The 17,679-nt window shown below is 53.7% G+C and overlaps 3 protein-coding genes across 4 annotated transcripts; all 3 read left to right on the top strand.

Annotated features, from left to right (window-relative positions):
* The first annotated feature begins 5,816 nt into the window (after window positions 1–5,816).
* LOC125970321 (parathyroid hormone-related protein-like) lies at window positions 5,817–8,902 on the top strand. Of its 2 annotated transcripts, none has more exons than XM_049722496.2 (4): window positions 5,817–5,943; window positions 6,057–6,256; window positions 6,357–6,491; window positions 7,631–8,902. In XM_049722496.2, the coding sequence occupies exons 3-4, from the start codon at window positions 6,385–6,387 to the stop codon at window positions 8,013–8,015; spliced, it is 492 nt and encodes a 163-aa protein (XP_049578453.1). In that variant the 5' UTR covers window positions 5,817–5,943; window positions 6,057–6,256; window positions 6,357–6,384; the 3' UTR covers window positions 8,016–8,902. The 2 variants fall into 2 exon arrangements, with proteins under 2 accessions (XP_049578453.1, XP_049578454.1); XM_049722497.1 differs by having other exon boundaries at window positions 5,858–5,933.
* A 1,282-nt stretch (window positions 8,903–10,184) lies between these two features.
* On the top strand, window positions 10,185–11,108 carry LOC125970664 (galanin receptor 2a). The gene has a single exon (XM_049723206.1). The coding sequence runs from the start codon at window positions 10,185–10,187 to the stop codon at window positions 11,106–11,108; it is 924 nt and encodes a 307-aa protein (XP_049579163.1).
* Window positions 11,109–14,877: 3,769 nt separating this feature from the next.
* LOC125970293 (shaker-related potassium channel tsha2) lies at window positions 14,878–17,435 on the top strand. The gene has a single exon (XM_049722451.2). It carries the CDS (start codon window positions 15,154–15,156, stop codon window positions 16,534–16,536), a length of 1,383 nt encoding a protein of 460 aa, XP_049578408.1. The 5' UTR covers window positions 14,878–15,153; the 3' UTR covers window positions 16,537–17,435.
* The last annotated feature ends 244 nt before the right edge of the window (window positions 17,436–17,679 follow it).

A 17,679-nucleotide genomic window follows, 5' to 3' on the forward strand; every position in this document is an offset into this window, starting at 1 on the left:
GCGAGCCCACAAAACTCACATAGCAATTTGGACCGCATGTCGCCCACAGAAACAAAACACGCGGGAGGCCCAAAAGCATTCAGACATTGACAAAATGCTTCAGAGATTCAATTGTAGAATATGTAAGAATGGGATCTTTAGATTTGAAAAGACATGATCGTAACTTAGCCTAGCCGACTTCGCTTGGCCGAATTCACTTTGAACTTGAGATGGAAAGTAGCGGTGGCGTTAGCGCTCTTAGCTTAGCCTAGCCTAGCCTACTCAGCCTGGCCGAGTTTGCCAAATTCATTTTGAACTTGAGTCGGAGGGTAGCGGTGGCGTTAGCTCTGTTAGCTTAGCGTAGCCCTTTTGCGAACAACAAATTCCGCATTTGCAAAAGTCCGCCTTCACCAAAGGACATTGGCTCGTTGTGACAAGCGAGCGACTTAATTGCTCAGCAAAAAAAAGCCAGCTGATATTTAGGGGGGAAAATAACCGGTTATGATTGTCATAAAAATTCACATTCTGCCCCGGTGTACGTTGGCCGCGCCTTTTATTGAAACAAGTCAAACTTTATTACCTTTGGAGTGAAAAGCTGCAATTTTTTGAAGCGGCGCGTGTATTTCTTTCTAGACACGGTCGCTAGCCGTCATATCTGCTTACGTATAAACGGCGGCGCTGGCTATTCGAAAAGTATCTTTTACCCCTCGGTACGGCGCGCGGGCGGCTACGCGAGAGCAAACGCTTTGTGCGTGTGCGGGCGGGCGGCTGAGGAAAGCCAACACACGGATCCTTTTTATTGGAGTCAGTCATCAGGTGTTGGCCAGGAAGGAAGTCCTTACGAACGTCCAGCGGATGGCCTCAGGCACGCTCGCTCGCTCGCCCACACGCACCAGAACAATACGTTGATTTATAGCGAGCGTCGTTGGCGCCGGGGCTCCAATTTGTCATCGGCGGCAGAGTTAGTCCAATAAATCCCCTGACGTGTTTTATGCTCATCCGCCGACTCGCAAGCAGCGCGCTCGCTCGCTCGCTCGCTTCACGTCATGTGGGAAATTCATCGGGCGTCCGAGGCTGCCGGCGGCGTTCTTTACCGTTGGCCGCCGTGGCTGCCTTTTCCATCCAAATGGTTTGCGCTCGGGCCCAGAAGAAGAAGACTCATCACGCACACCTTATTAGGCCCGGGAGGGGGAATGACATCCGCACATGGGCCGCGAATGTCCAGTGCCAAAATGTCCACTTGCGCCTGCGTCCGTTGGTTCAATCCAATACTAAAAGGCTGTATTTTTTGCTCTGGTTTTGGCGAAGGCGGCGAAGCGTGCCAGCTCCCGGCAAAGCGAGCACATATGGCACCTACGCGGCCACTTTGCTCCCGCCGTTAACACCCAAGTTGAAAGCAGCCCCGCAAGCCACGCTGCCCCCCACCCCCGTAATCCGTCCGAACCACAAGGCTTCCCCTCTCCCCGGGGACGGCGTAACATAAACATCGTCAGCGTGCCTCAGTGTTTCCAGAAGCTTGCTGGCCGGCGGGCCGGACGGTTGGTCGGCCGGCCGTCGGTCCAGGCAGCCAGCCAGCCAGCCAGCCGGCCAGCCACCCACTCAGCCGCGCCGCGCCGCGTTCTGTCCCGTCCAAGAGAAAGGAGATCTGCTGTCTGAATCACACACACGCTTTCTTGACAACTCACAAAGCAAACTCCAAAAGGTTAATGCTTTTTTTTTTTTTTTGGGCTCAAGCAGCGGTGAAGTAGAAAGTCGTTAGCAAAGCGCCCGCTTTGCGTGAAAAAGTCAAGTCAAAGACAACATTGACAGTTTTAGCTCTGGCACACATTTGAATGGATAGATATTTGGCATTGATTCTATTTCTATACTATTAGCGGTGGTTAAAGTACGCTCTCCCACCTGGAGTCAGCACACTTTGATTCCGAGTGAGGATGAGTCGTCGGGAAGACGGACGATTCGACGCGAGTGTGGATTCGTGTCCGCAAGATGAATGCTAAAGGCTAACGTAAAAGCATCCATGTGATTCTTTGTTTGCCAGCGCATCATACTGCCCCTAGTGGAAACTAAACGTGCATGCCCAGACTGTTTCTTTTTGCACTATTGATTGTGTCTCAGTTTTAGGAATTGAAATTGTGTTCCTTTCCTGCCCCTCATGTTGCGGCAGGAGGCTGAAGGGGCACGGCTTGTTATTCAGACATCCCAACGCTACTTGAAAATCTATTGTCGCGGAAAGTCAGACCAAGGAAGTATTTGAACTGGGTTACTTCCCAAAAGGAGCGCAAACGCCGGAAAATGCGGATGGGCGACGCGAGCAAAGCGGGCTCATCTCGGCTGAGCTGGAAAAGAGCAGGCGGACAAAAAAACAAGCTGCCTGGCCTGGCCTAAGCCCCCCCCCCCCCCCCCCCCCGTGTTTGACTTGCACTCAGTGTTGATTTATCTCCCGCCCAGAGTGTGTAATCCGATGTCTAATGGACTCACTGTTCATTAGTGAATTAACACGTTTACATCATGGCCGGCATGTGTTTTCAATTGGCCGAGGCCGAGCTTATGTTAGACTCGCGCCCATTGGGCGGGGATGTTTTGCGCCCGCAAACAGCCGAGCGTTACGCCAGCGACTCGGGGCAAGCCGGGGTCAACGGCGGCGGAACGCGACGGACGGGCCACAACGCGTCGAGCCCCTTGCGAAGGCACCGCATTTCCTAAACGGCCACATTTCCATTGGGCAGTGGTGCCGTTGCGCTGGCTCGCTCGCTCTTGCTCGCTCTTGCTCGCTCTCTCCCTCTCGTTCTGCACACGGTGGTTGGTCTGGCCAACCTTGTTGACCCACCGGCTTAGCTGTGGTTACACGCTGGACGCAAAGCACTCATTAATGATTTGAGGCCGCTCTTAACTCGTGTCAACAAACAGAGCGAGCGAGCGAGCGAGGGAGGGAGGGAGGGAGGCGGTTGCCGTGAGCGTGACACGTGCACGCGTGTGGCCTCCTCAATCAGCCCTCCCTCCTTCCATCCATTCATTTGTCACTTTTTTACAGTCCCCCAAAACATATGTGACATTTATCTTCACCGAGAGCGTGTGAAAAACCAGAGGCAGCTGTCGAGCGTGTCGCGCAGGAGTCGTTGTTGACCTACTAGGACTCGCGCAAATGTAAAATCAGCCGCGCATATTATTAGCCATCCATTCATGTCTGTCAATTCTGTCAAGCAATTTAGCTTGATGGAATTTGGTGAGAAAACATCTGTCACAAGTGGCCAAATATGTTGCTACCTATCGTCTGCTGGAATGAAAGCCGCCGAGTAAGAAAGAAGAAGTGGACTGCCGTGATTTACCGGAGATGGCCTTTTGAAATGCCAAAAATGCGCATCCATGCTGACAGACACTTTCTTCATCTTCTTTCTGGGCGGACAGCACAGCAGAGCGCGCGCGGGCAGAAAAGAGAGTTCCACGGGCCATGCCACGGCATGGCCGCAAGCCACGGCATGGCCGCAAGCCACGGCATGGCCGCAAGCCACAGCAGCGTAAAACACCACGCTGGGGTTTTACGTCTGCCCTCCCTCGCAAAGCCACAGCAGCCAGCGCCACCAGACAGAGCCGTCTTTGCAGCCCCACCAGAAGCCAGCAACCCAGCCAGCAACCCAGCCTGCCGGCCGGCCGGCCAGCCGACCAACCAACGAGCCAGCCAGCCAGCCAGCCAGCGCGTGTGTTGCTTGGCAGGCCGGCTGAGGTTTATGCTAATGTTTTGGGTGACGGGTCGCGGGCGGGTGCGGGCAGACCGCGGCCCCACGCGGCCGGCCGCACAGCACACGCCCGACGGTCCTTTCAGTCACTAAGGGGCAGGCATCGCAAACTTTTTACCTGTTCCAAAAATCAGCCTATCAATAAAAAATAGCCCGGCTGGAATTAAGTCCGGTTGGCCGCGTAGGCGGCTGCTTTCAAATCACGTCAATTCAAAACATGGTCATTTATATTCACAATTTCTACTACAAACGTGAAGAACGCCTCCGTGCTGGAAGAGGAGCATCGCTGAGGTCAAAGGGAAAGGGAAAAAAAAAAAAAAAAAAAAAAAACCAACGCTAAAAAGAAGCAGAAGGGGATTGAAAGCTTTGGCCGCGCTGGAATCGTTTCATCTTAGAAACATATTTCACAGGCAAAATGTGCATTGGCAGATATTTCCTGTCTGAAAAATAATGATTTAATGTAGCTGCGCTGGAGAGCGAGTCTGGACAACACGCTTTTGTCCCGTTTCGGACCTCCCCGACTCTCTGTCTCCAGGAGCCTGACGTTTATGGTTAACGTTTAAAAAAGAAGAAAAAAAAAGCTTAGCTGTAAATAAGGAAGTGGGCCCGGCCCGGCGCGGCGCGGCCCGGCCCAGCAGCCGCTTTGAGGAGGAGGAGGCCGATCGTATATCATGTGAGCGAGCGAGCGAGTGAGCAATTCTTGGAGAGATTGAAGAGGGAGCGAGATGATGGCAAAAAGGCTTGGCTGAGCCTGAGCACAAATGTGCAGGACGGGCGGCCGTGCACCTGGTTGCAGCCGTCTTTTCGCTTGCAAATGTACAAAGAATACGTTGGGCCATGTCACGCTTTTTGCAAACGTCTCAACATTTAGGCGGGATGTGAGGATCACTTGTCCCTTGCAGGTCAAACTGGCAACCGCTGCATTTCAATAGAAGCGGCAAGTAGGCGGAGGGCTCGCTGAGGCGGTCGCCATGACGCAGCAAACAAAACAACACAACGCATCACTTGGCCTTCAGCGGCGTCAGTCTTTTTGGACTTTCCGCCCAAAGCTCTTGAGAAGCTCATTGGACGTGACCAGGACGGACGCCCAAGGTCACTACAAAATTCTTTGGGCTTTTTCATTTTCTCACACGGAGATCTTTGGCTCTCCCGGCGGCGGTGGGGTGGCTGGGTGTTTTCCACAAAAGGGAAGACGTGACGCCGACCGACCGACCGACGCCCGGTGCCAGCGTCGCTCGCGCTCGCCGACTGAGCGGGCGACGTCAGCGTCCTCGTAAATCAAGATGGGCGTCGCGGCTGGCGTGGCGTGTCGTGCCGCTCGCTTTAATTTGCAAAAGGGGAAACTTCTGCAGGCTGACAATTAGACACGTTTCAAGACGTCCACATTTTGGCTCGCTCAAGGACACGAGGGCTGGGGATCCAGCTCTGCGTCGGCAAACGAGCATGTCGGAGCCATGTCGAGTCCCGCCCTCTCTTGTCGAGAAGGGGGATGGGGGTGGGTCCTGCGGGTTGGCTTTCTCTGAGGTTCCGGACGTTCTCCCCTGGGCCAGCGGTTAGGGCCTCCTTGTGTGCGTTGCCCCCCCGCCACCTGTTACCCCTTTTTGATTTGACGAGACACTTTATGGCAGTTAGCTGTGCATTTTCATGGCAGATTTCTTTTTGTCAGATTTGTTGAGTCTGTCAGGAGAATCCTGAGCTGCAGTCCAAATGTACTTGGACTAGGGTTGTGGAATCATCCCATGTACCCATCCCTCTCTGGCCCCACCAATTTGAGAAGAGCAAGCAATTCTCTGCGGCAAAACAAAACCAAAGAAAGATGGAAAGTGAGAGAGGGCCTGGACTTTGGAACCTACGTATAACGGGAGTTGAACTTGCTGCCCTTTGGCTCCAGGTCGCGGCTGGCGGGCGTTGTCACAGACGCCGCCTTCTTGTCAGCGCAGGTGAGTGCAAACTTTGGAGGACGGGACGGGAAGGGACGGGAAGGGACGGGACGGGGAGGCAGGGCGTTAACAACTCAACTGTACCGAGGTGGTGCCTGCATCTTCAAACCCAAAGAGGAGTTTGGAGTCCCCCCTCCCCACCCTCGGCGCCCCCCCCCCCTCCCCCCTCTCAGACACACAGGCTGACTCAGAGTGAAAGCGTCTCTCAGAAGCTGCTGCGCGGACCACCGCAGAAGATGCTCCAGTCTTGGTGAGACCACCTCACGTCCAAGTGCAGCTGGTGGGCCCAGGTCACGCACGCACGCACGCACGCACGCACGCACGCTCGCTCGCTCGCTGCCGCCGCCGTTTCTACCGCCTGGTGACTATCTTTATCCATTTTTGTTTTGAAATTGCCACACAGCGGGGAGAAATAAATAGCCCGGCTGGCTCACAGTGTCGGGAGGCAAACGAATGGAAAAGACTGGCGGGGGATTTCCCCGGGCTGCCTTCACGCCAATGGATACGCGCAGAACTTTCAGCCCAAATCATTTCACGTCGCTTCATTAACCAGGAGAGCGTTTGTAGGAGCTCCCGCTTTTGGCAGACTGTCAAAAGTGTCACGTAAGTAGCCTTTGCTTCTTTTCTCACCTGTGCCAACACAACGGCCCTTTTTGGTTGGACCCAACTAAACTGTCTGGCTGGCTGGCTGGCTGTTTTTCAGTTTTTAGCCCGGAAACAAGGAAGGAAGGATGTGCTCCTCCGTGGTGCTACTTCATCACTGGACTCTGGCTGCGTTGCTGCTGTGTTCTCCGGTGACGCCGCACGGGAGGCCAGCGGACGCGCTGAGCGGCCGAACGTGAGTTCTTTTCGACCTTCCAAAGCGGTAGCTCAGGTTCCGATTGTCTGATAAGCGCGCCGGTGCCGTCAAGCGGCAATGCAAGTGACTTTGCTCGCTTGGGAAAGTCTGGCTCGGACAGAAACATTCCTGGGCTCAAGCACAAAGTCGTTTTTGCTGCCCTCTACTGTTCCGAGCCCGGCTCAACTTCACCACCGGCACCTAATCGTAGCGGTGGCAAGGAACCAAATCTTTTTCTCCCGTCTGAGCATTTCTTTGTGTTTTAGACTCCTGTCAATATTTTGCGCCATGCTCTGCAGTCACCATATGGTGGCAAGCAAATTGGATTGTTTTCAGTTATTGGTAGCTTGCTCGGCTTCCGCTAACTCCTTCTTGTCCGTTTGTCTGGCGTCTCGGTATGCTCGTTAAAAGACAGAAACGATTTGCTCCTTTTTCTTTCTCTAGCTATTCTATTGACAAAAGAAAGTTGAACGCAGTGCATTTCAGTCCGAGCTTTGTCGAAGATCATCGCGTTGAAGTGTTTTCGCCCCTTTGCGTGTTTATCGGTGCGACACGTGGCGGCCATTAGATGACAATTGACACGCTTCTGATGCCGGCGGCGGCGGCGGCTGCTGCTGCTGCTTTGGCCCATGGCATAAAAACACAAGAGCAAGGAGGGCGGCCTACTTGTCACACATGTTTTTCTTTGCGCCGTGCCAAATTTACAAGACGTATTTATTTGCACTCGGTGGGGAGGTCTCGGCGTGCTGTCGGTCGGGTGTTGCCACTTGTTTACTTGTCTGCCTGCCTGCCTGCCTGCCATTTGTGGGGTCACTCCTTGCAGAAGATAGGGAGGGACCTCGTGCCGTAACAAGATGCCTTCGTGACTTTTTAACCTCCTTCAGATGAGTTGACTACCGCGGCTGAATTTGGTACGGTGGTCGCTCATCTCTTCTTCTGCAGCCTCGCGCCACTTGTCTAGCCCACTATGTCTTGTGCCGCTTGGAATCGTAACATGATTGACACAGAGACGATCATGCGTGAGATCAAATGCGAGGAAGGGCTTGCGCCGTAGCGCCAGCCGCCGTAGTCGGCCGGCATGACGAGCGAAGCAAATCTCCCTCGTTTCCGTTTGACCCAACATCGCCCTCTGCCGGCAGGCGGCGGTCGGTGAGCCACGCCCAGCTGATGCACGACAAAGGCCGCAGCATGCAGGAGCTCAAGCGTCGCCTGTGGCTGCAGGAGCTCCTGGAGGAGGTGCACACGGCCGACGAGCGAGCGCCGCCCGCTCACGGCGGAGCCTCGCCCAACTTCAGCGGCAACGACCTCCACCAGAAGCCCCCGGAGGCCACCAAGAACCTGCCTCACGGCTTCGGGTCGGAGGGCGAGGGCCCCGTTCTGCCGCAGGAGACCAACAAGGCGCTGGCCTACAAGGACCGCCCGCTCAAGGTGGCCACCAAGAGGAAAAAAAAGGCCCGGCTGGGCCGGCGCAGGGAGGGCGACAAGAAGCGGAGGAGGAGCCGCTCCGTCCGGACTCGAGACTGAGCGACTAAGGAGGGCTGCGCGCGGACCTGAACTCGGGCCCAATTTTGCCATCCGTGACGCCCCGTTATCAGATGATCGCCGGTCCTTTGGTGTCGGGCCTTGGCCTCGGCCTCGCCTTCTCGGCCAGCCTAAACGTTTGACCCGGCTGGTCAGGAGTCGGCATGGCAAAACACCGCAATTGTTTGCACGTTCCTCATTTTGCGCCGGCCGTCACGCTGAATCCGAGACGTAGACACACTCCAGGCTCCCTCCCAATCGACGATCTGGGAAGGTCTGGGAGAGAAAGATTCTCCTCAGAAGTTATTCTGTGGTGGGGCGATCCGTTTGGTGAGCGTTAAAGGCGTTTGGTCGTTCCATAGTTGTGGAACTTTGTCATTCTGTTTTCGGATCACGGAGAATTTGACATCCCGACGATTGGATTTCGCGAGCGATCACGACGCGAGCGATCACGACGCGAGCGATCACGACGCGAGCGATCACGACGCGAGCGATCACGACGCGGTCGGCGCGTTTGTTTTATTTCTCCAGCCGCGCTGCCATAATTTATTTCATCTGTATATTTATTTGGTGAATGTATTGCGGTGCTGCTGACTGACTCCCATAATGCACTTTAGCGACGTATCCGTGTTCTTTTGTGGTGTCTCCATGGTCCTGCTTTCTTTCTTTTTGTTTCCGTTTTTGTGGGCCCGCCAAATCCGGATGTAATTTATTGGCGCTATAGTTTATTTTTATAGACCAAATCTGCCACAGTCGTTTCACGTCCTTGACTTGCACTGAGCGCTTAATGTGCGTCCACGTACGTACGTACGTACGTACGTACGTACGTACGCACGTGTGCATGATTATTATCATTCATCAAGCATTAAAGCATTATGTATTCCAAACAACTGCCTTGTGCTTTTTTCTACTTTGATATCATTCTTTTGACTGCAAACATTGCCTGGATGATCTTTCTTTTAGAGCTTTCTTTGGTCAAATATTAACTTTTTTATTTTCCCGCACGCACACAAACTTTTGGACATGCGTTTCTATCTGCCTTGCCTCCCTACCTCCCTCCCTCCCTCGGTCGCTCAGCCATTAGATGACGCGCAATCGTAAAAAAGGCTGATAAAAGAGGAAAAATCAATCTGCGGCTAAAATGAGCAGGAAGAAATGAAAATGACAATCAATGAAGACTTCTGGAGGCAAAAAATGTAGCAATGCTCAGCGGAAGAGCACGAAAAGTTTAAAGAAGAATTTCAAGTTTGGTCCAAGCAATAGCACAGGAGCCAAAAGCCCCACTCTATTCTATTCTATTCTATTCTATTCTATTCTATTCTATTCTATTCTATTCTATTCTATTCTATTCTATTCTATTCAACTCAATTCAATTGGATGTTGTCAGGGAAGCACAATGAAGCTAGCAAGCCGAGTGTCGCTCAGAGGAAAAGCAGCATTATCTATTGGAAAAGTCAATCCAAAAGTTAGCGCCGGCCGGCCGGCCGACCCCCCACCACACCATTTTGTTCTGAGAGCAAAGTGTGTGGCGCCAAGAAGGACCAGGCGCTTCTCTCCGTGCGGCGGCGGCGGCAACTCGGCTGCTCTTTGGTCGTTCCTCTCCAAAGTCGCTCATGCAGAATCAACCAACCAACCAACCAACGCCAGCCGAGCCGTGTTTGCTCTTGCGCGTCTGGAGCTAGCGTTGCGCCGCGGCCGCACAGGCGAGCGCACAGACGGACGGCAGGCAGGACGCTTTCTCTTTCCGAGAGAAGGGGAGCGGCAAAGCGCTGCTTGACATTGACGGCCGAGGACGGTGAAAAGGTGAGTGTCTTGTGATTTCTGCTATGGACAGACACGCTTAGACTTTTCCCTTTCCTTAGCCTTAGCCTAATCATATCAAGACTTACAAGTTTGCACAAAAGTTCCAATGACTATTTGGCTAATGATAGCCTAACGTCATCCGTGTACCTCCAATTTGAAGACATGATTTGAAAATCAATCAACGAATGATCCATTTCTCTCAGGAAAGACCGTGGCAGCAATTTCACTTTGAGCCCTGACGTTTGCGTGCACCGGAGGCACCCCAAACGGGTTCAGCTGAGGTGAGCGGTCGCTCCACTTCTGCCACCCGGAAGGAGCGACCGCTTGAAAATGAAAGGTGGCGGCGGCGGCAGCGGCCTCGAGGTAAACATGGGCGTCCCCAACGTCTACGGTCTGGTGTTTGCCTGCACGTGCGGCGTGATCCTGGGCGTCGGCCTGGGAGCCAACCTGCTGGTCTTCACCTTGTTCGCCAAGTCCAAGACGCTGCGTCGGAACAGTCTGGACGTCCTGCTCCTCAGCGTGGCGCTGGCCGACTTGCTCACCCTGCTGCTCATCCCCTTCACCCTGCACTCGGCCCTCAGCCACTCGTGGCCCACGGGCGACCTTTCCTGCAAGGTCTACCAGTTCCTTCTGGCCTTCGGCCTGGCGGCCAGCACCTACTCGCTGTGCGCCGTGTCGGTGGCGCGCGCCGCCGTCGTCACCAACCCCTACCGCCCTCTGGCCGCCGACTGGGCGGTCCTGCCGTTGGCGCTGGTCTGGGCCCTCAGCTTCCTCGTCAGCGTGCCTCTGCGGATGTTCGCCACCAAGGAGAGCCTGAGCCCCGACCTGGTCAGCTTCACCTTCTGCCTTCCCACCATCCAGGAGCACCACTACCAAGTGGTCCTGAGCCAGTTTGTGCTCTTCTATTTCATCCCCATGCTGGTGATCGCCTTCAACTACGCCCGCCTGGCGCTGTTTCTCCACAAGAGTCCGGTGATGTCGGCCTCCAGCGGCAGGAACACGCGGCGGGCCTCGCTGACGGTGTTCCTGGCCGCCGCCACCTTCTCGGCTTGTTGGCTGCCCGGCTACGTCCTGGAGCTGTGCGTCTACCTGGGCCTCTACCGCCACGGACGGGCCTGGGAACTCTTCTACTTCACCTGCACGCTGCTGCAGTACCTGCACCCGTGCGTGAACCCCGTGCTCTACGTTCTGCTGTCCAAGCGATACCGCCACAGGAGGGCGGCCTGGCGCTTCGGATGTCGTGGCAACAGAGTGCGGCCGCAGGTCAGCAGTGTGTCCGCAGACACTTCTTAGACGGACGCTTAGTTGCTCGACCGAGGACATCTTGAGCAAAATCGAGGCTTCGCTTCAGGGCGGCACGGTGTCCGAGCCCATAGCGCTCCTCCGAGCGACGGGATCCGAGCGGGCGAGCGGATTCGCCGCATCCCAAATACAAGCGCTTGGCCGAAGGACCTCAAGCGTGAGTAGTTTGTCCATACGGGAATCCTCTAAAAAGCCCCGTCTGAAGGCAAAAAGGACATTTGCGGTGTAAAAACGTGACAGCGCATTTACGTACATTTTTTCTGGGCGGAAGAAAAAAAAAAAAGGGAGACCACGTGGTCGCATATTGGGCTTGTCCTATGGCTGTTTGATGCTCTGGCCCCGCTTCTCAGCCCATTTGAATGGAAATCAAATGAAAATGAGCATTTTGAAAGGAAGCGCTGAGCTGAGCTGAGCTGAGCTGAGCTGAGCTGAGCTGAGCTGAGACTGACAGAACATGTGAAATTAAAACGTGGTCACATTTACAAGATTGAAATTCACTTAGAGTAAAAGTAAAAGAATATGTCATCGATTTGATACAAATGGTGTGTCGGCCTTCAATAACATGCTTCATTTCTTTCTTTTTTGGGGGTGGCCGCCACTGATGTCAAAGCATCTGATGGGGTGATGACATTTGAAAGGGTCAGCGGCAGACAACAACAGAACTTATTCACGGCCTTTTTAACAAGCCATCGTAACAACTAATTGCCAAAGGTCTGAACGCCAAGTCACGCTTCACTTGTTTTACCACTATGAAAGAATGTTTTGAGTTTTGCTTCAAGTCAACGAGAGCAACGAGTGAATCGGTCGGCAATGAGGGCTGCCGCCATCCATCCGTCCATCCATCCATCCATCCATCCAGACAGACTGACTAGTTTGTCCAAAGCCGGCCCGGCGTCGCAAGCGCGCAGCTCGACACCAACTCAAGCAAATAAGTCATTGGCGACATTAACTGGCAAGAAATGGAAAGTCAAGGCTGTCAAATATAACTCAGGCGGGCGTAATTGCCAGCCAGCCAGCCAGCCAGCCGGCCAGCCAGCTAGCTTAACAGGCAGTCCTCCTCCCCCGCGCTTAACAAGCGACGTTGGTTCGCAAATTGGCATTAAAAGCTCCCCGCACAATATCACGTCAACTTTGCAGATTCCTGTGAGAGCGCATTCTTCTCACACACACACACACACGCACACACACTGCTAGAGCGAGTGGGAGCAAATAGTTGTGGCCACGCGCGCCGCCATGAGCTAATCATTCCGCGGGCCGTATCGCCAAGTGCAGCTGGTTTATTTATAGAAGTCCCTCAAAGTCGCTGCCTTCGGACGGGATTGGGTTTCAGCGCCGTCGAAAGCCGAAAATACAACGAGAGGCGACGCCAAATGGCTCCCTTTGGAAACGGCTGCTGCAATATTAACTGCAATGTCATCCAGCGCAATTCCACTTGTGTCATATTGAACACAAGCTCTTGCTTCACCTTTGACTTCAGCTATGCAATCGTCTCAACATTTGACGTTTGCACTCGTTTGACCTTTGCGTCGAGCTAGCCGCGCTATCTGCTTTCTGACGGCGTTCAAAACGTCACCTTCGAGTCGACCGATCGATTCGAAACTGGGGCCGGGCGGAAAGCCAAGAAGGCGGCTTCCTCCGCTGGTACGTTGTCATATCATAAACGCACGAGCCCCTGAAGGTTTTCAAAGGACCGAAAATCGTCACTGTTCAAAAAGCGAACAATGATAAGAGTGGATGGAGCAACTTGGCAAAGGTGTCACTTAACACTGCACCCCTCAAAGTTTTACAAAAGAGTATCTGATGAGGTCAAACAAAAGCAACCTGCCTGTAAAACCCTCACCCCAGCCAGCCCTTTCCTTTCCTTTCCTTTCCTTTCCTTTCCTTTCCTTTCCTTTCCTTGCCTTGCCTTGCCTTGCCTTGCCTTGCCTTGCCTTGCCTTGCCTTGCCTTGCCTTGCCTTCCTGCAGGCAGGCATATCAAGCGCGACATCATCGGCTAAAACGGGCGGCGGCGGCTTAATCGAGGCCTGAAAGGCTAATCCGGGAGGCCGGCGTGTGACGGGTCGTTCCGAGGAAGCCCGCCCTCTCCGACCGGACGCCTCCTGCTTGGTTATTGGCCGGGCGCCTCGCTCGCTCGCTTTCAGCGACCTTACAAGTGCGACCACATGAAGAAATCCTAGAAAACCGAATCGTACCAAAGCGATGGCTCCTGTTCGGATACTCCAACTCTCAAGTCAAGTTAAAGCACAAGTTCTGTAAGCAAGAATTTCCCAGGTAACACGTCACGACGTGCACATGGCCGCCCCACGCAAATCTGGACGATATGCACCTGCAGCAAAGCCTGCACACGTGACGGAAGTGATTAACAAGAAAAGTGCTCATTGAGGCAAATAAGTCGTCGTCGCACGCACAGGACAAAGAATATACGTATGCGTTTGCATAGCGTTTTGTTGTAGATGCTAACCGTGCTGACCTGTCAATGACATTACGCATTGCCTGTTAGCATTAGGCTAAACCTGCCTGTCGAAATGTATGAAGCGGCTTTAAACATAGTACATGTCATTCCCTTGTTCTGAAGTATGAATGGCAACAGGGTTATTATTATTTCGTGTACATTATTTCCCAGGGGAATTACAGCCGTTCCAATGCTAATGAATCTTTTTGAAAAAGAACGTTGACGGATCCGATGAACAGCAGAGCTCGACTATTGGAATGAACGTGTGATTGAGCTCCCCCGATATAACACACCCTCGCACGGGATTATAAATCACGTGTCCATGCCACAGCTTGTTTGTTTTTGTTTCCTTGGCGACGTTCAACATGAGCCAGACGCTCCGTTTGCTCAACTGCGGCCACCGACTGCCACATTCGTGTCCCCGCGCTTGTTTTGTTATTGATGTTACCACACGCACGCACACACGCACGCACACACGCACGCACACGCATGCGCAACAAGAGTGTGATGACATGTAAACAGTTGAGATGACATGTAAACACTTGAGATGCAACACTGACTGATGGACAGTCCTATACGGTTAACATTGTCCAAATGCAGAATAGAAGGTGAAGAACAATATTGGGTGGTGAGCCACATGTTGCTTCACCTTCTATGAACGTTGTTGCGACAACGCATCGATCAATGTAGAGAAAACCCCGGTTGACATTCCTCGTGTGAAAAAGCAGGAAGCAGTATGGCCAAAAAGCCAGGACACTTGTCTTAAGGGGCCAGGCCAAGCAACCCCCCCGTTGCAGGGTGTACAAGTGAGCCCTTTGAGCACTACCAACGCTGTTATTTTGGCTCCCTGAAGAAGACGACGTTGCCCCTGCTTCTCGAGTATCAGTCAAGCCAGCATTTTCCACTGGCGAGGGCCGTGCGGGAATGTGTGTATGTGTGCGTGTGCGTGTGTGTGCGTTCATGTCTCGCAGGATTTTAGCTTATTTTGGCCACAATAAATATAAGCTCATCTTGGCGGCTGCGGTCTTGTTTCTTGAAGTGTGAGTGAGGGGACACCGGCGGGTTCCCCTTGCGACAGGAATAGCGCCATGATTTCATGAATGATGGGGTGGGGTGGGGGCGCATTTGTCACGGGGTCCGTCCGGACAAACACCATCGAAAATAAGGAGGCTCGGTGGAAGGAGCGTCAATAGCGGGAGCTTCCGCGTTTACCCAAGTCGAGCGTCGGAGGGCCGGCAGCAAGTGTCATCTACTCTTCCAGCTTGGGGACGGAGGGAGGGAGGGAGGAAGGGAGGGAGGGAGGAAGGGAGGGCCGTGCGCTTTCAAATGGTTATGAATATGATAGCCACCTCCGCCCATTCGCAACGGGTCGATCCGTCTCGCACGGCCAGGCTCTAATCTGACAAAGGGACCGTGTAAATCAAACAAAAGGGCTACGGGAGACCAGCTCCTTTCAGGGGGCGGGGGGGGGGTGGGGGATTTCCTCCAGGAATCCAGGACCTGCCGCAAACGTGACAATCTGCATGAGAAAGGACACTTGAGAGGTGAGTGGCCACCCTTGAACCCTTGGGAGGGGTGAAAAGATGACCGTGGTGTCCCAGGAGAACCGCGACGAGACGGCGGCGGTCACTCCCTTGTTGGAGGAGCAGGAGTGTAGCGAGAGGGTGGTCATCAACATCTCGGGCCTGCGCTTCGAAACCCAAGTCAAGACCCTCTCGCGCTTCCCCAGCACGCTCTTGGGGGATCCCCGCAAAAGGATGCGCTTCTTCGACCCGCTGAGGAACGAGTACTTCTTCGACAGGAACCGGCCCAGCTTTGACGCCATTCTGTACTACTACCAGTCCGGGGGGAGGCTGCGCAGACCGGTGAGCGTCCCCGTGGATATTTTCCTAGAGGAGATCAAGTTCTACGAATTTGACGAGGAGACGATCGAGCTTTTTCGAGACGACGAGGGTCTGAGCAGGGAGGAGGACCGACCTCTGCCTAACAACGAGTTCCAGAGACAACTCTGGCTCCTGTTTGAGTATCCGGAAAGTTCCGGGCCCGCTCGCATCATCGCCATCGTCTCCGTGATGGTCATTCTGATATCCATCATCATTTTCTGCTTGGAGACGTTGCCCGAGTTTCGCGAGGTCCCCGCGTCGGGGGGGCAGGAGGAGCTCCACGTCAACGGCAGCGGCCACGGCAAGGTGAGGAGTCCCTTCACGGACCCCTTCTTCATGGTGGAAACGCTCTGCATTGTGTGGTTCTCCTTTGAGTTCACCATGAGGTTCCTGTCCTGCCCCAGCAAGGCAGCATTCTTCAAGAACATCATGAACATCATAGACGTGGTGGCCATCGCGCCGTACTTCATCACCCTGGGATTGGACTTGGCCGAGCACCAGGGCAGCAGCCAGCAGGCCGCCTCGCTGGCCATCCTGAGGGTCATCCGTCTGGTCCGCGTTTTTAGGATTTTTAAGCTCTCCAGACACTCCAAGGGTCTTCAGATACTCGGGCAGACCCTGCACGCCAGCCTCAGGGAGCTGGGCCTCTTGATTTTCTTCCTCATCATCGGGGTGGTCCTATTCTCCAGTTCGGTGTATTTTGCCGAAGCCGAGGACCCCGAATCCGGCTTCTCCAGTATCCCCGACGCCTTCTGGTGGGCGGTGGTGACTATGACCACGGTGGGCTACGGAGATATGTGCCCCAGCACCATCGGGGGCAAGTTTGTAGGATCCTTGTGCGCCATCGCCGGAGTGCTGACCATCGCTCTACCCGTGCCCGTCATCGTGTCCAACTTCAACTACTTCTACCACCGAGAGAACGACGAGGAGGATCGCTTGCAGTTTGTGCACGTGACCTGCGGACAGCCGCAGACGTCGTCCGGGGACGAGCGCTCCCTGTCCAAGACCGAGTCCTACCGGGAGGATGACTTGGAGAGCTTGACCCAGATCCAAATCTACACCGGGAAGCTGACTGACGTATGATTTGAACGGGCGGTGAGTCAAGCAGCGGCCGGGCCCTTCTCTGCCAGACTTGCGTTTCGGACCATGTTCCGGGTTTGCTATTGATTTGAACGGGCGGTGAGTCAAGCAGCGGCCGGGCCCTTCTCTGCCAGACTTGCGTTTCGGACCATGTTCCGGGTTTGCTATTGATTCTCTTTCAGGGAACGTCCACAAGTTACCGACTGGCAATGGTCAACTGTCCGACCCGAGCTACAAAATCGGTCTAAAATTAGCGACGGTATTGCCGTACACAAATTTTGACCATACGATAGGTGGATTCTGAATGAAATGAGTGAGGTGGTGTGCCTAGCTGCCAGTGTGCTCGTCCAAAAAGCGCCAAACCACTGTTGCCAACTGCAGACAACTAAGGTGGCTTCCGAGTCCCTTGTGGAGCTTGTTCCAGTGGCTACGTAGGACATTCGTGTGGGAAGAGCGCCTCCCTGTGGATACCTGCACTTTTGCAGTGTACGCTTCAGACTAAGCATTAAATGTCCACCGGCATATTTTGTTGTCTGTTGAGGAGCTGAATTCTTTGATTTCCTTCCAGGCGTCAGAATTCTGACGCCGAAGCTTGTCGTGTCATCCATCATCAGCGGCAATTTTGCTTGTGAACCACGGAGGCCTCTCACAAGAAGTACAATTCGAAACCTTTGCCTCAACGGACGATGAAAAGGCTTTGGGGTAAAAGACTCTTGTAAATATTTTTCTACTTTTCAGCACAAAACGTTTCAAACAAATGAGAACTTTCAGTGCACCTTGTTTCGGACAGCCATTGAAAATGGCATGGTACGTATATAGTATTTATTTTTCTAAGCTGTATGTGAATTGAATTGAATCTTGTTTTGTTTTTTTTAAAAAGAAATAAATGCAAAGCAATCAGGGACATGTTTGTGTTCAAAGACGGGCTGGCTCTTGACCTAACTTTCCCGCTCTGTCCTGCGTCCGTCGTCCTCCACCCGCGTCCCCTTCCGTCCTCATTCGTAATAGTCGTCCTCGAAAAGGGCTTTGTCAGTCCAATTCGATTTCAGCATCGATGCGTCGCCACGTTCGATGGATTGACCTTCACGTACAAAAACTGGCTCATGGAATGACGATTGTGAACTTTGACATCTGCCAAAAGCTCAG

This window comes from Syngnathus scovelli, chromosome 6, assembly GCF_024217435.2.
Source record: "Syngnathus scovelli strain Florida chromosome 6, RoL_Ssco_1.2, whole genome shotgun sequence".
Classification (NCBI taxonomy): domain Eukaryota; kingdom Metazoa; phylum Chordata; class Actinopteri; order Syngnathiformes; family Syngnathidae; genus Syngnathus; species Syngnathus scovelli.